Below are 25,983 nucleotides of genomic sequence, written 5' to 3'. Positions count from 1 at the left end.
TTAATGAATCGCTGTTCACAAACAGCCCAGTATACAAAAAACCCTGTACATCATTTTGTTTCTGGGTACACAGAAGAAAAATTGGTGTTCAAGGCCGCTACTCGCTGCCGGTGCCCTGTCAGTGCTGTGAGGCCCTGCGGCGGCGTTGGCGGTACCGGCCTGGAGCAGAGCGCTAAAACCCACCCTTACCGCTGAGAGCAAACCCAAAAGCCTTTCAGCTCCTGAGCTTTACCGTGCTTTTCATTGTTGTCATCTGCTGACAGAAACAGACCTTTGAGAGTGTTTCTGCTGCCAACAGGGCCCAAAGCGCATGGCTCATGGCGACAGTGTCTCGGCCTCTAGTTCACCACGCGGTAGTCTGGATCCAGCTTTGGGGCTGTCCTGGTAATGGAGATAGATTATCCTTGGGCAAGCAGAGAGGTGACAGTGTTATCGATATTATGCCAGTTCAATGAATACAAAACTGTCATCAGAGTCTGTTTCTAATGGCAAAAGCCTCAATCTTTTCCTAAAATCTGAGAGTGCTGAGACTGGTCAGGAAGCTGAGAGACCAGCGCCATAGTTCTGCGGTGTCCAAATAGGGTTCTATTCATTTAGCGCTTTATGATGCCTAATAGGAGGTATTTTGTGTTAAAGTGGCCATTTTAAATGTAGGAATAAATTTGTTTATTCTGATACAACTCAGCTGAGGCACCTGTACTACGCATGGAAGTAGTGATGCCATTAAATCTCTTAATTATAATGGTAGAATGGTAAACCTGCTGAGTTTGGCTGTAGGAATATTCTGTACTGTGTAATCTGTAAGGGTTTGTTTTGTATCAGGTTCATTGTCCTCCTCCTTTATTTTTCTTATCCTGATTCACTCAGTAATCTATGTGGGTCATGTACTGCTTTTGCCTTTTTTTCTTTTTCTTTTCTTTTTTTTTTTTAAGTGGAGACAGTAATACTTAGCAATGCCCTGGGGATTTAATTGCTTACAGGGGAGTTCAAGTTGAAAAGCACTATTATATACTAGTAAAAACAATGGTTAATTCTGTGCAAGCATCTGCATTTTACTTACATTAAAGTATTTTAAATTATTACTTTGGTTAAAAATCTTGCTCCCAATAAAGTGTTTTTTTATCACTGAGAACCTTGAACTTGACTTTAAGCCAAGACAAGAGGCTCTAAACTTCTCACTTGTTTCAAAACATTAGATTTCATGTTAAACAAATATTTGCCATATACTTATTTTTATTGTTTCAAACCAGAATAAGTACCTTTAGAAAGCAATGTTTATTTAGGAGAAAAATAAATATGGTTTTAAAGTCTTCTGGATAATGTACTACTTTTTACTTTTAGAGTATGAAGCAGAGCAGCCTCAATTTCCAGATGTTCCTGAATCAAAACATGGATCTGTGAGTATAGTTCAAGTAAAAAAAATCTGCATAGGGCTGGTTTTAAAAGATTTTAAATAAGTAAATGGGAAAATTAGGTACTCGCAGAATAGACATCCATAAAGTGAAAACAAAACTACATTTTGCAAACAACTTTTGTGAATCAACAAATGTAATATTCCAAATCATTGATTTTATTTAAAGCAACTTGGGTAGTGCTAGGCTAAAATTAGATTACCAGCTGTGTTTGGTTTGTACGTCTCGCTGCCTTTTTGCTGTGACTGTCTCCTTCATGTGCAAGGATCTCCCTTTGGTGGTGTTGCAAGCAGACGGAGTACTGAAATATGTAGGAGAGGGGAGCAAGCACAGTGAGGGAGTTGTGCCTCAATTTCACATACATGACCAGTCACTTAGATGTGACCATTGAAATTAGTGGAATTAAGAGGGAACTTAAGAAGGACAAACCACTTTAAATCTTTGTGCCCAGCAGTTCTAGGGGCACTAAAATTAATTATTTTGGACATCACATACACAGTTAACTTTAAATTAGCCATTTTTGTAGACGTTTTATCTTACAATTCTGTATTTAGGTTACTTTGTTATTTTAAAACTATTTTAAGACAATGTAGTTTAAATTGTCTGACAGTTGGTTGGTTTAGACCTATCCTGTTTCCCCAAATGAAACTGGCTTCATTACAGGCTGTTGTTAAATTTAATAGTGAACTCCGCTTGGGGCATTAGTCAGAACATAATATATTAATATATTTGAGCATCAAAATGAAGTAATATACCTTCTTATATTGATGCACTTTTTTTTTTTAATTTCCAAAGGATCATTTTTTGAATATTGCATATGTTAAAAAGGAGTCTATCTGCAGTCATTGACATGTGGTGTATTATAAGTTTTGTGGCCTGATCCCACCACCTGCTTTTCAGTAGTTCATAAATCCAACTAAATTTTAAAGTGAAACTGTTTAGATAATGGAGTTTTCAGAAGAAGTTATCATAGCAAACTGTAATGGTAGTGCATTCTTGGGGATAACAGGAGGTATCTGCCTCTCTGTAACAGGTGTAGCTCAGTGTCTGTTAGGAGTATTCTGCTGGCTCACTGTAACAGTTCCTGCACTCCTAAAAAACATATGTTAAATTGTGAACTGTCTTTTTTCCTGGTATCCATAATTGTTTCTGTATGGGGAACCTTAAGACTTGTATTTGTATCTGCTCCGAATTTGTCTGTTTGTGCTTTGTTTAGAAGGAAAGTTTATTTTCTTGAAAAGGTGAGTGTCAGGACTTCTGAACAATACAAAAAAAATTATTCTGAGTGGAAAAATACTTATTCGGAAAATGTTGCTAATTTTGCTTTTCAAAGAATTACTATTTCTTACAATGGCTAAAATATTTTTTAAATTGTGATATCATATTCTCTTAAAAGTAGATATATGTATTCTGTTAGGTTTGGATGTTTTTATTGTGCTGGAAACTGCAGAATTTTTTCAATTGTAATTCTTCTGTTTAAAGTAATCAAAAAACCCTGAAATAATATTTAAATTAGAAATTATAATTCCATATTTTTTAAACTGACCTTATAATTTTTCCTTTTGAATTGGCTTCTACATTTTCTTACAGTCTGATTGGGGTATTTATATAGGGTGCGTTTATCTTGAACAGGTGTCTTTGGAAGCAGGAATATTGCAGCCATTACATATGGAACAATTTTATTCAGCCCCTGCAGCTGATACTGTTGTCCAACAGTTGCTTCCCATAGCCGAGGCAGCCCCCTTTCCAGAACCACCTGATCCAAAAACATGTAAGTAGGAGTATATTATCTTGAACCCTGCTGTGCAAGGGTTTGGCATGTGTTTAATTTGAAGTGTTAACAGGTACAACACCTTTTCTTAAGTGGAATTGGCATGATTAGTCCCCTGGTCTATACACAGGGAGCCAGCTTGGCCACTTGGTCAATGGAAGAAAGCTCAAATAGTGCATTACAAATCACTAGCATTTTCTAGCTGTTAAGGTAGTTCTGTTCTCTTCTGAATAAGTGACTTTTTATTTAGCCACTTAAATCAGAGAAAGGCAAGAGTTTCTTCCTCTAACTCAATAATTCAAAACTAGGATCAACAGACTAAATAGACAATTGAGTTCGAAAACTGCTTTCAAAATATTATCTTTGCCCGTCTGATTACAAATTAAATGGAAACAGCTCTAAAGTTTTTTCTTCCATTTTTATCAATTTCTATACGTTATAAAATTTACCAAGTAGCAATGTATTTTCATTATGCTTTTTAGCCCTCCTTTGTGTCTTTTCTTCTCTTCCATTATGCTCGTTAGGAATTCCTGTTGCTAGTCAGAAGCAGTGTTACACCTGGCTTTTATATATATAGCGTCCTTCCAATTATGAACGTTTTTTGGCAGTATATGAACCAATTGCAGGTATAAAGCAGAGAATAAATTCAGTGTTTGAGCTGTGTTGCCAGAAGACTACACTTCTGTGACTTAAGCTTTACTGACCACACCAAAACCTGAATATTTGCTGAATAGCAGGCAGTCTGGGTTTAAATCAACGCCAGCACTTCAGCCAATAAGCCACCCCTGCTTGTCTCGGATCCTAACAGGTTTTGGTTTGCTCACCTTTCTGAGGGAAGTGCTCTTACAGCCTCACACAGGGTCATGCTGCCCGTTCCCTCTGGCCCAGTGAACCTGAGTTCCTCCATGTACGGTTCCTTCGTTGGAGGGGTAGAAGGCTCCTCCACGTAACCCAGTTTATAAGTTGGTGGTGAAAGATCCCATTAGGGAGTGGAGATGTGGGGAAAAGCTGGGAAGGAGACAGAGCTTGAGTCTCGCAGTTGAGCAAGCACGTAACCATTAGGATATATGTAGAGCATGGGGAATAGCACTGCTGTTTTTTGGCGATGCTGACTGCAGCTGCTTTCTTCTGCATGGAACTCAGTGATGCCAGTGTGTGTGAGCACATGGAAAGTATGGTAAGTAGACCTCATGTAAAGGCAGGGCAGTCAAACATAAGAGAGAGATGTCAACCCAGACAGCCGTCTTAAGGTGGAAAAATTGGGTATATGCAGTCACGTTCAAATTTCTAAAGGATCTGGCAAGTAGGAAGTAATCATGAGGAAGAAATCACAGCATGACTGAAATATAACCTTTGTTTTTTCCTCTGTCTAGAAATTCAGTCTTATGACCAGCTCCATTACTTCAGATTGTAAAGGGTATGAGGATACCAAAAGTGGTTTAGCTGTAACAGCACTGAGTTCAGCACAGGCTAATTTACTTTTTCTGTCAGGGTAAATTATTTCACATTGCTTTTCATTTCCGTGGCTAAACTGCTTCTGGTGTCTGAGTTTACTCATTTAAAACTAAGTCTGACATCTCTGAGGCACACTGTAGTTTGTAGTGTTGATGCACCTTTAGTTTGAAATTTACTCAAGTTTATGTCTTGGCTGAGGAGAAGCAAAGAAAGACACATCTCTGGCTGTATCTGAACTGAATTAATCTGTTCACTTCAAGCTGTGATGGTATTGATAAAAAGACTGATACTCAGTTTATGATGTCTAATGTTTGTCTTTTTGTGTAATCTGTGGTACCTGTAAGTAAAGGCTGTACTGTTTTGCTCAGGTTCTCCTCGAGAATACTTAGAGTATTACATATTTCCAGTACTCTTACCCGGAATGGCTGAACTTCTGCACCGAGCAAAGAAGGAAAAGTGTTTTGAGGTTAGTTTTTAGTTCTCAGTTCAAATCATTGGCAGGAAGTTGCAGCCCTTTATTTCACAGGCAGTATTTCTTTATTTGGTCTTTTGCAAGAAAACCAAGCACAATAATATGAAATAACGTATCATGAGTTGGTTTGGATCTGATCTTGAGTGGTGTGTTCTCCAGTAATTCAGAACAGATTGCACACTACACACACTCGATCATTATGACAATGTCTAACTGACAATAAATCCTGAAATATCCAGTTGTATCTGGCCTAAATAGTGGTGTATGTTAGAGAAACAGGCTTCATTTCAGATTAATACGCATTATTCATTTTAGGGTGACATAAAGAACTTGAATTTTACATCGTTGCGCAATTATTTTTGCTGGTCTGGCATCCTAATAGCTTAATTTTGTATTTTAGCTTTTTAACATTCTATGTAAATTCCATTTAATTGGAAAGCAGGGTATTCAGCATAAATGAGCTTATAAAATTTGTACATTTTAAAAAACATTGTTTGCTATATGTATTTTTATAAATTTGTTTTCAGTGTATGTCTGTGTAAAAATATCTAGAGAGACACTCCTCATTGTATATAGAGAATGCTTAAAAGAGCATTAGAAGTGATGCAAATTAAAGCTCACCATAGCCTAACTCACAGACCTCCAACAATAGATTCGGTACTGGGAGTTGTGGGGTCTTCCATCATTTCTGCTATTTTCTCCAACCATGGAAGTAATTTTTTTTCTATATCTTTCTAGCTTTTTGCCTGTCATCCACACTTTCCAATGTAAAACTTTTCTGTATTTTTATGCCTATAACTGAGTCTCCTCTTACTTGCAGCTTCATAATATAAAGAGCAATTAATATAAATGACGATGAAAATACATCCCTTTTTCTACGTCCTGCACATCTGAGGAATACAGTCTGTGCTCTTGGACTTATAGATTAAAATGACAGTGAAGCGAGGAGGACTTTGTGTTACTAGTGGGTTATTAATCAGCTTAGGGCTTGATCTACCTCCTCTCCAGCTACTGACATTGACTTCCTCTTATAGGCATGTGTCTATATGATAACAGACATTGTGGAACAATGTAAAAATCACACATGTGCTATTTGCCACTGCCCTTTACATGCCAGGCACAGCTAAAAATACACAAAGCTTACCGTGCTTGAATGGCACCCCAAACTTGCATTTCAAATCCAAATCTATACATTTAATAACAGTAAGTTATTTCAGTTTTTGCTGTCTTCACAAGATTTGTGTGTGTGTGTCTATAAACTGATTGATTTATAGATGGGTGTATATGTATTTATAATTTGTGATTAATACAGGTGGAATAGGAAAATGGTTCATTTACATGTCATTATGGCATGACATCTTTGTACATCATTCCTGCCATCACATTTACATTACCTAGCCAAGAACAGATTGATCATATATATTATTCATCACACTTTTAATGAAATCTGTATTGATTCGGGTTTTTTTTTTTTAAAGGAAGCACATATCCTTTATCAGGAAAAAGGCATGTATTACAGCTAGCTTAAAGTACAGTCCTTGATAGATGTTACGTATTTCTGAAGGCCAGAACAGCACTTAATACAAAAATATGAGAATTTTTAGAAATACTCAGGACAAAGCTAAGGTTACTTTGTCTTTTTAATCTGAGAAATTTTGCAGAGCTTCAATAGTATCTAGGTTACAAAGTGTTCTGAAAATGGATTTTGCATGGGTCTGTGTGTTGCTTTCTAGTAAAATTATAAAAACAATTATTTTCTGATGTATAGAAGCTTAATGAAAAAGACACTAAGTGATTTTTGTTGTTATGTGAAGAGATGTCCTGCTATTGGGGAACCAAGTTTAGGAAAGCAAGTTTATGTCAGATGATCATTTTCCACTGTGACATCATTTCTTCCTCCTTTTGAACAATAACTAGTAAAACAATAGCTCTTTATGCTTGTCATGTAACTGAATATTTGTGTTCTTTTCCATTACTGTCCAGGTGCTTGTACTTGGACATTCTGTTTCCGTATCTGACTTAAATACGTAATTTCTAATTATGCTTTTGTTTCATAAGAAGTGCGTTGTTCCATACGGATTTGGAGAAAAAAACATGCTACATTTTGTATTAAAATGGTTAGCACAATAACTGGAACTGATATTTAGGATCAAAACCAGAGTCCTTAGAAATCCAGAGGAAATTAGGGACAGGGAGAAAGGATCTTGTGATAAACACACCAGAAGGTAGCTTAAAAAAATAGGAGGAGAACAAAGAGTAGAAACATTCATGGAATTCATGAGAGAACAGGAGAGGAACGTGATTGATTGTGATTAAGCTAACTGAAATTATGAAGGATGAGAACAGAATATTGGGTTTGAATTTTGGCTAGACATGAGTCATTAAAGCCTGTAAAGGGCAGCTGTATAGAATAAACCAGTGGAAGATAAATGGAAGAAGTGCTGGAAGAAAGGGAGGAATAATCAAACTGACTGCAGTCAATGTTGAATGAGCCTGGGAGACGAGAGAGGGAATTGTGAGGGAGAATGAAGAGTGGGTTTTTTGATGAGAGGGACTAAAGGTTTTCATGTTTTGAAGGGGAATAAAGATGAATGAGAAGGGAATGAAAAATTAAGTAGGAGAGTTGTTTAGCAATTGAAATTGTGGTGAGGGAGAGCAGATCATGGGACCAACAGACGAATTCAAGGAAGAGATTAGAAGAGACACATCCATGTCTGGCACAGAAGAACTGTAGAATCAGATGGGAAAGTCAGGAAAGGGAGACGGTTATGCTGAAAGTAGACATTTGTGTAGGAAAGAAATTTGCAAGATCTTATTTGTGAGGTGATATAGAAACATAACAACTTAAACATTTCAATTAAAGTAGGCTCTCTTGCATTAAGTAGTGTGTATGAAAGATCTGAAAAGCAAAAACCTAGAAAACCCACCGGACTTCAAACTCATGTAAATATGAGAACAGTCACAGAAGCTTCGTTTTTAAATTAGAGATGAAAGAAGCCTATTAGCTTGCGCAGTGTATCCCCTTGCTGATTCTTTTTTTTCCCCTACCATAAGTTCTCCTGTGTTTTATCCTGTCTGCTGTCAAATGTCTTTAGAGGAAAGACTACTTTCTTAAATCTTTTCTCTCGTGAGCACTGACTAATGTGTTCATTTTTCAGCATTAAAACTGAGCAATGTTTAAATGTTTTTATTAGCATAAGTCTGATTTTTCTTTCTGCTTAGCAATCGCAGAAAGAGGATGCTGTGTCAGACTCTGTAATGGAATATATTATATTTAAAATTATGATAGATCAGGGAAAGTGAATAGAAGAAGGTTTCCTAATGACTTTGCCATCTCCTGATCACCAGTATTTTTGCATGATTATTACCAAGCACATCATACTTAAACTAAAAAATGGAAAATGAATTCTGAGTATTAATAGTTTATAAATACATCTGCAGGTTAACAATGCACATTGTGCAGATATTTCCTGTGTTTATCCTGATTCATGTAGCATAGGAGGAATGTGTCAAAGGCAGGTCAATTTATGTCATCTTTTCCCTTCTATAAATGTTGACTGCTGTGCAACTAATGATTTAATTCACTAGTAAAGTGAACTGTTTCCTGGCAAAAAAAATAACAAAATAAAAAAATATTCAGCTTGACCGAATTCCTCCCTGATAAGTTCACTGGATCTAACAAGGATAAAGCGAGATAAAATTGATTCCTTTGGTGATGACTGTTTTGACAACACTATTCTGATCAGTTTTTCCCATTGCTAAGAAAAAACAATTTACTTAAACAGATTAAATTACAACTGCTAGATGAAATTGAATTTTGTTGTCAAAGTATAGAATTTATTCTCTGAAACAATTCACTAGGTAATGGAACCCACTTTCATACTGTGATTGAGAATAGCTGTACAAAGATGATCAGACCCTGCTATTTGTTATCAGATTCTGTTCAAGTCAAAATTTGTCCATTTAACATTTAAAATGACCTGTAGAGAGCTCTGCAGTGAAGGTGTTGGTTTATTAAAGCTTAGGTGTTTAGTTTCTCTGAACAGTATCTGGTATTAGCATGACAAGCGTGAAAATTCCTTAAGGAGATGTGGTTTTTGGCAGCCCAGCACTCTAATGGAGTGCTACGTGAACCCCAAAGCTTTTGTTGTCATTACCTGGATTATAAAGGCACATGGGGTTCAGCACCCATAATTGTTTTGTGATGTTCTCTTTTTCTGTTGTTCTGCTTTTTTAAAAAAAGAAGTTCTGTTTCTTTTCTGTGGGAGTCAGACAGTATGTCTACCAAGGATAAGATTCACTTAGAAAAGTAAAAGCTTTCCTGGGTATCGTCTAGGAATGCTGTGTAGCCTAGCTCTAAACTTCACATCTGTCGTCCCCTAGTTACATGACTATCCAGTATTCTTCGCTGCGCAGTCAGCACCTCACATCATGTTCCTCTTCCGCTTCACCTCTGGCTGAAGTAATACACTGACCCCCAAATTATGCCGTGTGCTAATACCCCTCACTGAAAGAATTATGCCATGCCGAGCACTTTTTTTCTACCTGTCTGTTCACATCCCCTAGTCCTTTTTGCATCATATTCTTGTAGCACAAGGAGAAACACACATCATGAGGGTTATGCATAGACTAAGGTCATTTGTCATGCATTAGATTTCCAGCTAAATGGCTGCTGTTTTGATAAAGCACTCAGTGTCTCTGTTCTGCAGGGACTTAATGGCTTTTAGTGTTCGCTCTCTGGCTGTGTACATCCATAACATGTCTCATGTGAGAGGGGTTCAGAAGCTCTCCTGTTATTCTGACTGGAAGTCTTTGTTGTATTCTCCACATCATGGTTACTCTGGTTTGTGATAAGCAGAATTAGCACCTGTGCTCATTTATACATTCAGTCTGCAAAGATGTAATGTGGAGAGGAAAACTCTAAGAAAGGGGTGGCCCTAATTAATTCTGTATTGATCAAAATTCATGCTTTTAATTTTGAACTCAAAACGTATTTTACGGCATGCAGTGCTGTCCAGCAAAACAGGTACTGGCAGCGTGAGTCACTCAGGATAACCTGTGGCAAAGCATTTTGCAAAATTCTCTTTGGTGGTGAAGAAGTCTTAGAACTGGGAGCAAAGGGCACAAATATTTTGCTCCGAAGCTCCACGTTTTGATTGATTCTCTGTAATGTCCATTGTATCTGTGAGTATACGTATACCTTGTTTCTGCCTTCCTGCCTGGACTACCAAACAGACAATTTTGTCTGAGCAGCCATACAATACTCCGATGTATGTGTGTGTCTTAAGTATTCACACCTTCAAGCTGGTTCCATGCAGGAGGAAGCAATATTCCATCAATGTTCCTTCTGTGCCTTGGAAGCAATGAAGTATTTTAAGTATGATAATAGAACTTTGAACAAAATGGCAAGTAATTTATAACATATTTTCATAAATGAGTTCTGTTAATTTCTTTGCAATGAGATTGCCACTTAGAAAGAAAACCATTCAGAGGTGTTTGTTATAGCTATACTGCAGCAAATATCAAGATAGTATATGTAGAATTTTATCACTCATTTTTTTACTTGACTTGAAAGCATTTCACAAAATTTCTAAAATTTTGTCTGAGCCACTGACTGGTGGCAATAGCAACATTAAAGTAGACAGATTAATGTACTGTGTATTTTATTTAATAAAAGCAGTCAATTTAGCTTCTGTTCCTCTCCAGTAGTGGAAACATGTGACCAATTCAAAGATAATAAATAATTTGAACCTATCTTCTATCTTTAGAGAAAAAGGACCAAATTTATTGCCTGTGATTTCCTAACTGAGTGGTTATACAAGTAAGTTAATCGTGGCTTTTACTATTAATTATGCTCAATGATTCAAAGACATTAATTTGCAAATAGAATAGCTGCAATTTAAATTAATATGAGTTGTTTTTTTTTTTTTTTTTTTTTTTTGTTATCAGCAAGAACCCAAAGAGGAAAGATGAGTCATTCACAGAATTCTTTTCCATTCCTTTTGTTAATGACTGGCTAAAGGACCAGTAAGTTATTGCAGTACTCAGAGTAACCTTTTCGTCTTTTACTCTTTTTCCCCTGCTATTCCAAAAAAGTAATAGAGCTTTGATGCTTTACAGTTGTGCCCTCTAAATGCTCTTTACTGCATGCAACAAAGAACCATGTGATGCTTTCTAATTTGGTAGTGTATTAGTTACAAGATACTTTGTACCAGAATTGTTCACAGGGAAATTAGTTTAGAATTCTGAAACATTTTAACTGTAGAGTGCAGTGCATTCAAATAGTCTGGTGGTATTATGAGTATCTTCGTACTAAGGAGCAAAGTGGTGTTTTCAATGCTGCTTCCTACTATGGAAATCTTTGAGGATATGTATACAATCTAGAAATACTTCCTCTAACTGTAAGCAGCTGTTTTAAGAATAGCTGTAATAATCCTTGGCATTTCTACAGACATTTATGACTTTGCATCTGAGAAATGAACACTTGCTTTTGCAGCCTCAATCATATATTCTTCATTATTCCTGTAGAACCAAGCTACACAGTAGTTTTGAAAGAAATGTTACTGTTCTTGAGACAGCATTTTGTTTTAAAATATAGCTGTTGTATGAGAAAAGAAGAAAAGTCAAGTAATAGTCCACAGTGAGAGAATAAGAAAATTACAGAGGTCAGATTTTGAAGAAAATTTTCAATTTGAAAACTTAATTGGAGGCTAGGTTGGTGGTCTGTGAAAACTTAGAGATTAATATCTTTGTAGATATGTTTATTTCATTACATTATGTAAGTGGAAATGGAGCTTTCTTGAACTCTTGTCATGTGAAACTTAGAACCTTGAGTCACTGATCCAGCAAGAGGAAAGCTCCTCATTCACAGGTCTTTGCAGACAAGCTGGTGATTGTGGCATGAACAGTTAACTTTGACTATCTGAGAAGTAGTTACGTGGTCAAAGTTCTGTAGGAAGTTTCTGCAGTAAAAGATGGACATCTTTGGAGAGTGACCCTTTTCATCTCACCTCTGATATCTTCAGGTACCTGCTACTGCATCATACTGTCCAGTCACTGTTGTTCAAACCTGCCACTGGTGGGACACTTCTAACAATTTCCTTCTGTAGATCACGAGGTCTTGACAACAAGATTCCTGTTTAAGGCAGTGAATTTTGTAGTTTGGAAACTGATTATGAACTGCAGTGAGCCTGTCGTACTCATTTCTTAAGCATACTGAATAGCCATTGTTTGGTAAGGCAGTTTTGATACCACTGAATTGTGAGGATGGATATTTGTACCTAAGATAAATATTTAAGATCACAGTTTTACAAATGTTTCTCTTGGAAGTAAAGCTGACATAAATGGTTCCCTGCTCTCTCCCGTTCTTCATTCCAGCCTGCCTGAGGGCAACCTAATATCACCCTGTTTGGTAGAATGCTTGGTTATTCTGATCAGGGACGTACTCTGTGTTAGAAATCTCTCTACCTAAATGTGTGAGGAGGGTTTGTATACCTATTTAAAATATAGATAATTTCTCCAACCTGGTTTACTTGGGAGCCTGACAAACCTTTGTACTGGCAGAAACGAAGGATTATAATAAAGGGCTCAGGGCAAGGTGAAGAAAACAAACGAGCTGGTAAGATATAGAGGTGGTGGCAGGAACTGCTTAAGTCAGCTTTGCCAACAAGAGAAATACACTGTGGAATCACAGCCTGAATGACTCATAGCTTCTGTTAGTACTTGTGCTCCTAAATAATGTAGTGACAGCTCCACAAGGACACTGAAGTGTCAAAGTCCTACCTAAATCGATACACACTTGATCTTAAATCCTCTAAACAAGTAGGCCTTTAAAAATGATAATTATTAAAATTATTATTAAACACCAACTTTTTGTGAGCTTATCTTAAAACGACTGATTTCTTAAAAAATACTGCTTACGAAGTAAGCACTATTAGAGCACAGTGAAATATTGCAATATTAAATACGAATGAAAATGAGAGAATGTATTATTATGTCCTTCTGGATATGTCATAAAGAGTTTATTATTATATCCTTCCATGTATCACATTTAAAGTGTAATTGATTCTATGCTTTTTATTGTCATTTCTATTTTTTAATATGTACGAGGCAATATGCTAAAAGGTGCTGGTCAGATTTTGATGGCAAACATCCTTATCCCAACCGTTTAGGTGGTATAATAAAGAAAAAGAAGTTGCTGCAAATTTAAGGGGTAAACTCTTGTGTTGTTTTTTCAGTTACTGGTCTAAATTTGGAAAGCATTCTGAATGGTCTGTTAAAGTGGAATACATTTCTATGCGGTGTTAAAGCGGGGTTTATCAGTGTAAAGCAGCCTTTAGGCTTAAAAAAAAAAAAAAGCCAAAACCAAAAAAACCCAGAGGGATAAATTTTTGTTGTATCAGAGATCCAGCTTTTTTTAATATATTCCATACCTGAGTATGACTTCTTTGGCTCTCCTCCAGTGCCTCCAGTTTTTTCTTTGAAGCTCAATTTTTTTAAAGAATAGTCAAGGCCACAGTCTTAGGAGCCTCACTCTGTGTATGATGGGTTTCTAATGAGATCTTGCAGCCTTCTTTTCCTTCATAAGGAGACCCAAATGCTGCATCGGTTTCCAGAATTTTAAATGCAAACATTGTACCTTCAAAAGCTGGTTACTGTAGGTGAAGGAGCTTGTAAAATTTGAATTTGTTTCCAGCTTTAGTATTTATAGTAATTGCTATGACATCAGTAAATAAAAGTCTCAGTATAGTTACCTTATATATTATCAGTAGCACTGTCAAAATGTTATATCCCTTGGGAATCCTTGATTCCTGAAGCAGATTTCAAAAGCAATAGCACTGACTGGTAATCTACATTTCACCTCCAGGAGAACACAAAACATTTCCGTTGTCTTAAAGGACAGCTGTACCTTTCAGAGGACAGGAAACTGGAGTTTTATCAAGAAACTTACAAAAGTTTTTTGAAACTTGCTGAGATACATACTGGTGTCCCTATTCCTACATTCAAGACTGCTGATATAGCCAAGTAAAGTAAATAGAACTAGAGCCTTGAATGTTTTGTACGCCTATAAATATGCTAATGAGCAACACAGTTGCCTTTTGTCAGCATTTTCCAGTGGTGTTTCTGGTTGAATAGCAGTGAAGCTCAATTGCAAGTAGCTAAGCTCCATGTACTGAATCAGGGACAGGGGAAGAGAGTGATCTGTGTTTATGCCCCTTAAATTTTACTTTTCTGGCATATGTAGGCTGAGTCTTTATTCTGAGTATCATGGGAGTATCATCACCCAACCTCCTTTAGCGTATTAATGAAAGAAATATGAAGAAAACAATAAAAACCAGTTCCACTGCTCTGAAAAATACTTATATCATAAAAGTCTACTGTCACATGAATTTAATAATATGACAGCGTTGCTCAAGTACACCTTCAACCCTTACATTCAATGAAAGAGGATGGTATATGGATCTCGGTTAGGAATAAGCATAAGTATTTTCCTGGCTGTTGAAGATCCATCTTTGTATCCGTATTTCACAGGGGTTACAGGAACTGAAGGTGTATTTCATAAATAAACCTTTCACTCACAATAATTTATCTGCCTTTTCATATTTTCTATAGAGGTGTTTACTTGATTCTCAATTCAGAAGGACGCATTTCCTGGTTTAATCTATCACTGTGTACCAAAACAAATGTGCAGATACAGAGAAAATAAATTTATCATGGCTTTAATGAAGTGGATAGCTAAGATGAATATATATATGTCTATAAATGATTACTAAATCTGAAGTGGTGGCTTTTTGCCAAATATCTGTATACTCGTATATATACACATTGATTTTTTTTTTTTTTCTCCCTCCCCCCAATATTTTAATTAGGTAAAGTCTGCTGGTCTCAGCTGCCTTTACAGTTGACTTCATTGTCAGTTCTCAGATGGCCAATAGGGGTAATTTTGCATGGCTGACTGATTTCTTTCCTTCCATAATGTGTCCAGTTCTACAGGCTTTGCTTTCTGCACACTGCTATATTTCACTGGTTTGTCTTCAAACCAGCCATGTTTAGTGTATATTTGATTTGCATTATGTATTTTCTTTCATTTTCTTTAATAATTTGAGCTTTACATCTTTTGAAGGGGGTATGATAAAAAGCATATTTAATTAGAATAACAGAAAAGTCCAACAAATATGTGTGCCTGGATGTTACTCTATGTGGATCCAAGTCAAGAATTGCCATTCCAGTAATGTGGCAGAATTCAAGTTAACGTAGGAGAAAATTTTGGCTTAAAAAACTACACCTGTGTGTTGGAAAATTGCATAAAGTTTCTGTGCAAAATATTTATATTGTGTAATGGTGTTTCATGAGGTTGAGGTTTTATGGCTACAAATTCTGATGCAAGTGTCGAAACTTGCCTTAATTTATGTGAAGATTGACAAAATGGCAAAGAAAACGTATTAGTGGTTTGTGACATCTTCCTAATGTTGCTGTTAAAGCCCTAATTGGAGATTATTTTTGCTGCTGTTAGTTTTTCATGTTTACAGGATACGTCTGATGTAAAGTACACAAACATAGATGGAAATTTCCCCCTTGACATGAGTGGACTTTGCAATAGGTCTGTGTTTGGTTTCCTTCAGTCCAGGACCACAAACACTCTTACAGACTACATAAATATCGGTCCTACAAAAGAGAAAACTGAGGCAGCACATTGTGACTTGCAAAATATGTAGCAAGTATGCAAGCACAGGAGGAGGACGGAGTTTTATCATTGAAACGGTTATGTCCTCCCCAGGTAGAGAGCATACTAGGGGGAAGGTAGCCACAGTATTTTTCAGACAGAACTTCAGACAAAAGATAGTTGGTCTTTTATTGGTTTGGCATGTTCTCACTACTCAGACTTCTTGCTGTGCTTCCTCTAATTCCTCTCACATTCTTGTTTCTATTCACCTGTTCTGCCTCAGTCTCCTGGCCCTTACATGACTCTGCCTCCCCGCTGACCAACTTAGTCATATTAGTTCCACACTATCTTTTTTTTTACCATGTTTTTTCTTCATTATAAATAGGTAAATAAGTGTATAAATAGTTTGTATGTGTTAGCAGTTGTATGCATATTATGACTATGACCACTTTGATAATACTTCTGAGTGTATTTTTATAGTTTTATTACACTGTAATATTTTGCATTTTTGGGGGTGAATTTTTTATTAGAATTGTGGCTTAGACAGAAATGAAACAGGAAATTTAAAAGTGAATTATTTTTTGTTTGTTCACAACCTATAGCCTTTACGTTCGAGGATATTCAAAAGAAAAAAGTGTATTCAGGAGACCAGCAAAGCAGTGGAAGATGCAGAGAAGGGAGGGGGCGAAAGGGGTCAAAGTACATTTTCTTTATTCTTTATTTAGTTATTGACAGCATCAGGGAGCTTTTATTTGGAGAAGGTGATAGAGAAGAGTTCAGACAGTTAGCAGGAGTCACACTTCAAAATGTCTGCTCGTTTGCACTTCCTTTCTTCAGAAGATTAAATCTGGTTATTCCCACATTCACAGTCCTTCAAAAATGTACCCTCCATATAACGCACAAAAATATTTTCTCATATATTGCAAGGACTTTTTTCTCCAAATACTTTTCTCTTATTCTAGCGCATTTAGATTACTGCAAAAGAAAACCAGTAGTTAGTAATTTCTTTTTGACTGTGGAATGGTTGTATTAATACTTACAACGTTACAAAGAAAGGTCTCAGTTCACACTCAGTTTGACCTGTGAAAAAGTTCCAGGCTGTTTTTGTCAAGTGTCTGTGGGAATAGTTCCCTGTAAACCTGTGAGGCTCATGCAGTGATAGTGTAGTATGTGATTAATCTATCTAATTGGTTTTAATAGCAGGTCTGATAAATCAGCACTTGAATGTCTGGGTTTTGGGTAAATAATCTTAATAATATCTACAAGCAGAGATATTTGAGATGTTTCTTTTGAATCAAAACAGTACTTTTTCATTGTTGCACACTTTTGCAGCTCTGGATAGGCACGTAAGAAGGACTTAATGAATGCAGGTGCTGGTACCATTTCTAGATTCTCTGAGCAGGAATAAGAAATACTGAAAAGATAAAAGGAAAATACTTTGAAAAATTTCCAGAGCAATTTTTTTGGTTGTTCAGACCAGCATCTGAATTTTTGGAGTACTTTCCAAACCAAAGACATTCTCAGAATCCTTTTTTTGAGTTACACAGATCATCATGGTCATTTGCTTGCATGTCTTGTATTTATCCCTGTTCTTTGCTCTGTTCTTTTGTCTTTTAGATTATGAATTTTGTAGTGACTCTGTCGTTGCCTGTGTTCATACATGATATAAATCTTCAAGAACAATAACCATCACAGTCAAATTAAAGGTGAAGTGGTTGTGGCTGTTTAATATGGCAGTGGCTGTCAGGTTGAACCTTACAGGCCTCCAGAAGACCTGACTCTTGTTGTTAGGGTTGCTTCAATATTTCTAGAGATGAGCTTTCTAAAACCAGAGAGAAACCCTGACCGCACGTGGGTATTCCACTGTCACCTGCACACCATCCGCCCCAGGCACTGATGTTCGCTCTAGCTTGCACGGTGGTCCTGCAGGCAGCCAGCTGTAAGGCTGGTGGTTAAATTTGGTGGTTGTGTGTTACTGTTAGGAAACAGACTTGAATAAAAACAGCAATTAAAAAATTCTGGATTATACATAGTGAAAATTTTGCTTGATTAAATTTTTTCTTTTATTTCTTTTTCAAGGAAGACATCTGACCTATTTGTAGGACAGATCAGGAACTTAGTGACAATTGGGGTTTCTAGACATTACTGTGTAAAAACCCTGACTGTATACAGTGTCCATCAGCGTGACTATGAATCCCTATTGGTTAGCTTATCTATTTTGGTGACAGAATAACAGAGGGCCTTTTCCCGCGTTCTTGAGAGTTCATTGAGAAACCCAGCTTCTGTCCATGAGGAAATGAGATACACGTCTTCAGCACCTCATACATTTATTTAATGTAAGTCTGCTTTATACCTTCTGGGTGCCAAATTCCACCTGCATAATGTAATATAATCAGTAAGTATCTCACATAATCAAGATCTGTACAAGTTTGCCCAGAAAGCAAGAAACGTGTTTCTGGAATTTAACTTTCCTCTCATCAGTGTCTGCTTTACGCAGCTTTGGTAAAATACAATTCTTAAGAAAATTCATATACTGATGTGCTTTTACAGTTGCAACTTACGTTAACATAGCTGATAAATATATCAAAATAGATATCAATATGTTTAATGGGTGTGCTTTTAAGATTGTGTATAATCAAAGACTAAATAAGCAGAATATAGTTAGTTTACATTTTACTGTCAGGTTTAATCTTCTTGGAGGCATACAGCTGTCTTCTGCCACAAATGACATATTCCTTCTTTTCCTAGTTCACTGCGGAGCGGTGATTGCCTCTGCTCAGATTCTATTTTTATTTGACCCGAAGCCAAATGCATATATTCTCTTAGACAAAACTGGACCTGGCATGACTTCTGTTCTTTATAGCTGCCCTGCTGTAATGATTGATATTTGCCAGTGACTATCATGCTGAAAATTAAGTCCCTTTTCTTGCTGCATTTTATATTGGTTTCTCACATTTAGCGTTGGATTGCAAACTAGACATTTTTATCATTTGAAAATGAAAGCAAATTCATGCTAGAGTCAGCCTTGCGGTTTAGGAGAAATCTTGGTTTGTTCTTTGGAGAAAGTTCAATGTCTTTGATATCACTGCTGTAAAATATGTAGGTCTTTCTGTGATTTTCCCACTCAAAGTTTTGGTTTTCAAAAAGATCAAAAATAGAACAGTGGATGAAACCCTATCAGCCAAACCAGCACAGTCCAACTTCATAGTTTTAAATCTGATTATAAGAAGCAGTTAGCTCAGGAAGCCTTGCTTGTCCAGCCCTTACGATTTCCCTTGAGCAGTACAAATGCTAATTAATGTTCACAGTGCTAAAACTTTTTGGCTTAATGGAGAGCCGCCTTTTTCTTTTTGTCTTATTTCTACTCCTCCAAACAGTCCAAGGTTTTCTTTCACATTAAAATAAATGTAGGCCAAAACGCAGCTGACATGGCGATGAGACCGATTTAGCTGAGTACACAGACTCAAACGGTGTAGGCAGTGCAGCATTAGATAATAGTTAAGATTAACTTGAATGCTCCTTCAGACAAGCCCTAAGAGAAAGACGTCAGAGAGCATAGGAAGCTCACTAGGGCAGAGACTAATATGAATGAAATTAAGTGAAAGGAAAATGTAAGCTGTCAAGCCTCCTAGCTTGAGCTGTAATATACTGTAAAATAAATTTGCAAAAGAAATGGCAGAAGTAATGTTTTAGCCCAAAAATCTAAGGCTGCATAAATAGCTTGTTAATTGATGGTCTTTGCAGTATATGTATCTTTATAGTATAAATACTCTAAACAACGTTCCTGCAGGGGTTGCCTGTGTCTGTAGATGATTGCTGTATCCAAATTCATAGTGCTGTCGTCTTCCAAGTCAAAGCTACGTCAGGCTGTGTCCCATGCAGGGAGAGGAGCTCTTAGCAGCCATTCTACCACTATGCCAGGTCTACTGTTTATAACTGGTATTTGCATGAGTTGCAACATTATTGCCCTTAGTTCATTAGCTTTAAATTACATTTATTATAAAAGAAACTATATAAGTTAATTTTGTCTTGTGCTTTGCAATGGATGCTTTCTGATCTTGTGTGTGAGAAATAAATCAACATCCGTGGAAAACAGCTTTGGGGAAGCAAGATTTGATATAGTGATTTGAATTTTTGTTAGGGATGGCTGAATTGTAATTATAGTGTAGAGTGTTTCCCATTAAAATTGCTAGCAACAGAATCACCAAATGTGCTTTCAAATTACTGTATATTTTGGCTGAAAATTGTTGACTTGACATATGTATTACTTTTGTTTATCACCAAACACTGTGTGTATGCTATCAAAAGTAAAATTTCAGTGTTTTAAGAACTTGTTTAGACATTCTAAACATGGATCCATGCTTATGCAGGTATGACAATCATTACTTTTTTCAGTACATTTTACTTTTAAGTGAAATCATAATGTAAGTTAATGTACTAAAATATTTTTACATGCTGTGTATTTCATAATTGTTATAAACATTTATGTCATAAGTCTGTTCATTGTTGCATGCACACTAAAAGCTCCTCTGCTTTATAAATGGCACGCCCGCTTCTCTTGCCCCTCTCCCACCTCAAACCTTACCATAATAGTAGGAATGTGGAATCTGTGTAGAAAAACCAGAAAGATTACTGCGCTTGATGTGCCATTTGTATATTATTGCTTAAAGAAGAAATGATTGTAGTGTACATAACAGAATGTATTTTTAAAGGAGATATTCTTTGCGCATTTTATCCTTGGAGCAATAAGAAATTTTATCTTTCAAGCTCCTGAACAACCTTTCTCTTTTTTATAGAATATATGAAGTATGTTAGGGAAGAAAGTATGTTACATTTATAGGCTGTCCGTTTACAAAACTTTTTTTTTCTTTTTTTTCAGTCCTAGGCCACCAATTCCTCTCTCTCTCCTTCTGTCAGAAGAAGAAGCAAGCATAGTAATTCAGTCCTTCTGGAGAGGTTATCGGGTAAGAGTAATCTATAATTATTTCCCTTGATGTTGAAAACCGTAGGACTGTGAAGGCCCTGGGGAAAATCCTTACATAAATTTTAAGTAGGAGATACTATAAATAGCTGCTGAGACCCCCATGGTTCATTGGGTTTGGATGTTGCTCTGCCTTATGCCTAGTGACTACAATTATTTCACAGGCATTTACACTGATGTAATCTCACTGTTTTCCTCAACAACAGAAAATCTGCAGAAATTTTATCTTCTAAAGTACAAGTAACACCGAACAATTTTATTTTTTTAGTTGTTCTTTGGCTAGTTGCTAAAGGATGAAGTTTTATTTTGCTTCATGCAGGGATATGTGAGTGAGTGTGGAGATGCACAAGGAAGACTGGTGAGGTCTGTTAAAGAATAAATGCATACAGAAACAAAGTAAAAACTGAGACCAAGATTGAGAGAGGAGATGTAGGAGAGGCATGAAGGCTGTTATCAAGGAAAGGGGAAAAAAATGGCAGGCAGATGTTGCAAGCCATACTAGTAATATGACACTAACACAATCCCCAATTTAAGGGGGAAAAGCCAGGTGCATAAAATAAATACCAAGAAAATTGGCTTATGCTATTACTTTGGAGGGTAACAGCCATGCTAAGCTTAGGGTATGAAATAAATTATTTTGAAAATCCTGAATAGATTCTGTGAAATATTTCTTTGAAAGTCTCTAACGCCTTCACGCCTTGGAAAGAAACGGACTTGAAATTCAGGTGACTTTGGTGACAAAGAAATGTCTTTGACTGCCTTTATCAAAATTCAAGCTCGTAAACAGCCTCCAGGTATAGCAGTAATTTCATTGTGATGGACAGTGAGACATCTCTGTCTGTACGTCAGCTGTTTAAATAACAATCATCATAAAGCACTCTCTGTTAAGTTCTTCTTTACTACTTTTAACAAGCGTGAATATATGAGCGGCTACTATAATGTGCCGTGCAAAGATTATGAAATACCTTGAAATGATCTTCTTGACTGATTTTTGTGATGGTTTCTGCTTGTTTGTTTTTCTTTTTCTTTTTTTAAACAGAGATGGCATTGACACTAACATTAATTAGCACTGACAATATCACTGCAGGCATCCTTACAGTAGAGCACTGCAAAGGCAACCATTACCGAATAACAGTTTGCTGAACAGTGCAAGATTGCTCAGATACCTTGTGCTTCCACCAAACCTTCTGAAGGGCACTATCCTTCCTTGCTATATATATTAACTTTAAAATTTTCCCAGTAGTATTTATCATGCTAAACCAGTTCCCAGAAATGAGAGAGAAACTGTAGCTATAAAAAATAGGAGACATTAAAAAAAAATCAGTTTATAAAATTAGCTGTTAGATGTTTTAGTTTACTTTGAGGGTGGCAGAGCACTGGCACAGGCTGCCCAGAGAGGTTGTGGAGTCTCCCACTCTGGAGACATTCCAAACCCGCCTGCACGCCGTCCTGTGCAACTGCTGTAGGTGACCCTGCTCTGGTGGGGCGTTGGGCTAGATGATCTCCAGAGGTCCCTTCCAACCCTGACCGTTCTGTGATTAGAGCTGAAAGAACTTGGGTTTTTAAAAATTAAAATTTAAATTAAAATCAGAATAGAAAGTAAAATCATTAGTAACAAGTTACTTCATAGGGCAATGTGTTACCCTTGGGCTTGCAAATTAAGAGAATGCTAAGCTTAAACGGGATTTTATCACATGAATGATAAAGTACGTTATGAAAATTTACCAAAGAACTCAGATGTTTTGCTTTTAAAATAAATAGCTCTGTCAGCTAACACTGATTTATTGTGGTAATAACTGAACACTTAGAAATAATGCCCTTTTGCATTCTAAGGATATTATTGCGTCAGTATTTTAAACTCTTTTCTGATGTTTTCATTAAACCTTGTTTTATAATTCACAGAATTTGGAACTTTTAAACACTATTATTGGAATAAAAATTTACACATTGTGATAACACTGAATAATTAAACACAAGCACACATACATATTTTACATGGCACTGTGATAAAGGAACAGTGTACTTCATTGGTCTTCTCAAGATACACTTTAAAGGACATAAGATCACATGCCGTAGTTACTTGTTTGAAAGGTGGATGGAGAAGGATTCTGGACAGACTGTTGTGGATTTCAGAAAAAGTAAAAGGCTCAGAAATCTGGGCAGGATAGTTTTGTGAAGCTTGTAAGTTTTTTATTCTCAAAAAATGTCATATAAAGTGTAAGAAACCACTGCAAATTATTTTTCTCAGACGTGTCTATGGACTCAGACCATTTTTGAGATGTTTTGTTAACCATATTGATCTAGGCAGTAGAGTTTATGCAGTTATATAACTGACTGAGCATCGTGTCTTCTCATGATACATCACTTGTTTCTGCCACATCTAGCTGTCCAAGTGTGCCAGTATCAAAGCCGCATGGCAATCCACAAAAATAGATCAGGCAGTAAAGATTTTTTTATGAAAGGGGAAAAAAAACGGCTATAGGTACAGAATATTGAGAACTTTTTGATAATAAAGCACGATCAAAGCAGTACATTCATCCTTATCTGAAGCAAATTTCAGGAAAATGCTTGTTTTGGTGGTAATAATCAACAGCTGCCATCAACAAAGTCCTTACTACAATCTTTCATACAAAGGCATTGATGAGTACTCTGAAAATTATTTCAAGTTTAATCAAGAATTAATTTCCGGAACAAACAGCAGTGAAAGCTACAACTAGTGAGAACTCTAAGGAGATCGGAAAGGAAGATGTCCTCTTGAGGGGTCTCTTTGAGGGCAAGGAGGGGTACCCAAGTAAAGTTTGAGACAGTTCTGCCATCAGAATTCTTTCTCTTCACTTCTCACCTTCCTCTTTTAATGAGGTTCCATTCATCTGTTGAGGGTGAGGCAGTATTCAGTATCTGATGAAAACCCTTGATCAGTAGATATCAATTTTCTAGGCACTTTTCCAATAAAAGAAGATAGAAGTCTTCACCCCTCTGCTGCAAAATCTGTGCTTAGTGCCATTTGTTTTTAATGTTTACAATTTGCATTACTATTCTAGACTGAAGGGATTTTTCATTACTACGATTTCCTCTAATGTCTCTGGTCAAAGCTTTAGTGTGGTCCTCCCGCTGTTGTGCAACACATTCTCACCCAGCATTGAAAGCAGTTTATTTTGACTAGATCTTGTCATATCATGGAGTTTAAATTGGACAGCGTTATGGAAATATTCAGCGCTATTTTATACATAAATATTGTTTGAGCAAAAGTTAAATTGGAATTGAAGCAGGTTTATCTTTATCTCTCACAAAGTGTTGTTCTGGTTTTGCTATCACAATTTATATTCCTTTTCAGCACGTTGTGGCTACTAGTAAAGGCTCAAACCCAGAAGGTCACACAAATATTCACTGTTCCTTACAGCAAGTGTAGCTTCAATCCAAGTGACTTGAGTAGTAGTGGACTCTCGCGTCAAAGTTAAGGCTCCTTCGGTGCTTGGTGCATTGCTAGTCTGCAGGAGACACACATCGGTTGTTTGGACAAGGCTCTTGACCCTTTGATTATTTGCCTGGAGATGAGTCATGGCTTTTTAATCATGATAGAATTGCACTCTGATTACAAAATACAGACTGCTTTCTGAGAAATTATCACAGCTATGCTAAATTATAATCTATTAAGCATATTTAGAATATGATATGATATGATAGTATTTGTTAGGTTCCTGTTACCTGTTTTACTGCAGGTGATGTATCTGTGTTCCTTTTTCTTTTCTTTCACTTTTCTAAAAAATCACTTAGTTCTGGGAGCTCATGTTCACCGCTTGGATTTAATGTTGGACTTCGGAGTGTTTGAATTGATCTGACTATGCCTTTATCTCAGAGCGCTGTATTTTGCTATGTATTTCACTATACTTTCACTGTGTTATTTATCTAGGGAGAGTATACAGAATCTACTATACTTGCCTTTTACCTTTTAACTATGAAGAGTTACTGTCTTTATTTTCAGTATACAGAGATCACTGTGTCCCTGTCATGGGCCAAAATACAGGTCTTACATAGCTGTAGTTATAAATGGACACTTCATTTTTTCTCAAAAATTTTATAGTTAGAAATAGAGGTAATAATTTCTCTATCTTCCTGCCTCTTTTCTGCTACTGTCATTTAAATGTCCCATAAGCATTCTCTTAACCCTTTCCTGTGCAGTTAAACTGACTTCATGTGATAGAGAATTGTGGATTCTATAGAAACATACATGACAGTATAAAAGAAAAAATGTCTCTTGCAAGCCTAACGAAACTATCCCATGTTTGGGATTATATGGTATTTTTGGTAATACTATTTGATGGATTTTATAGAAAATGGGTTTAATTTTTTTTTAAATGTAACTGAAAAGAAGATCACTAGTAACAGTAATTTTTTTTTTATTATTTTTAAAATTTCATATTAACCTTGTAAGAACTTGATATAACTTTTATATAAGATAATACAGAACTATATTAATATAATGGGATATTATTAGAGGCCTAAGAGGTATCTGATGTCAAGTCACTGAGTAAAAGTCTTGCCTGTCTTTATTGATCATGTAACCTTGTATTGTATTTCTGCTCTGCCAGTGCACTATCTGAGACATAGCAAGTTATCTTCTCCTAAGTGGACTAAGATGTGCTGTGGGAGTTCAGTTACTATCTATTGTATTCTTAGCTGAACCACAAAGGAGAAATTCTGGGCGGAAAGGATACTTTTGATAAATAATTTATATTGTTTTCTTTAAGTTGTTGGTTTGGTTTTTTTTTTTTATTATTTTTTTTTAACTAGTGGAAAAATTAAGCCCTGCTCTTTTGCTCTGTATATATCTTAGGAAAGTGGGAGGAAACCAGAGTGTAATGGAGTAGAGTAGTAGAGTTCAAATCACAGAGCAAACTCACTACCATATCATGTAGGAATAAAATAAATATAAGAAATTTTCTAGAAAACTAAGTATCCGGCTTCCTGAAATTAAAAATGTGCCAGGAGAAAACAAGCTTATTGCTGCTTGTTTCCACCATGTTATTTAACTTCAGCCTGAATTATGTGGACATTAAGTCCTAAAACAAAATGGTGTTTTATATACGAAACATTTAGAAAAAACAGAAACGGCATTTTTAATAATTCTATTATAATTTGACTATGACTCTAAGAGGACAATCACTTACCAATGTCTAAGCTGATACTAGCATGTCCCCTTGCCAGTATTGTCAGGACAGTATCTATTCT

General features: G+C 36.3%; 1 protein-coding gene across 1 annotated transcript in view; it reads left to right on the top strand.

Moving 5' to 3' along the window:
* The first annotated feature begins 317 nt into the window (after positions 1 to 317).
* The window catches only part of IQCK (IQ motif containing K), a 32,781-nt gene continuing 7,115 nt past the window's right edge, over positions 318 to 25,983 (top strand). Inside the window, exons 1-7 of the mRNA XM_009886601.1 lie at positions 318 to 384; positions 1,342 to 1,397; positions 3,045 to 3,183; positions 5,007 to 5,104; positions 10,879 to 10,931; positions 11,060 to 11,137; positions 20,653 to 20,737. Coding sequence (XP_009884903.1) covers positions 318 to 384; positions 1,342 to 1,397; positions 3,045 to 3,183; positions 5,007 to 5,104; positions 10,879 to 10,931; positions 11,060 to 11,137; positions 20,653 to 20,737 — 576 coding nt within the window. The remainder of the gene's footprint in view (positions 385 to 1,341; positions 1,398 to 3,044; positions 3,184 to 5,006; positions 5,105 to 10,878; positions 10,932 to 11,059; positions 11,138 to 20,652; positions 20,738 to 25,983) is intronic.

This window comes from Charadrius vociferus, unplaced genomic scaffold, assembly GCF_000708025.1.
Source record: "Charadrius vociferus isolate BGI_N301 unplaced genomic scaffold, ASM70802v2 scaffold46, whole genome shotgun sequence".
NCBI classification, from domain to species: Eukaryota; Metazoa; Chordata; class Aves; order Charadriiformes; family Charadriidae; genus Charadrius; species Charadrius vociferus.
The sequence above is the reverse complement of the archived record's forward strand: the minus strand, read 5'-3'. Positions and strand labels throughout refer to the sequence as shown.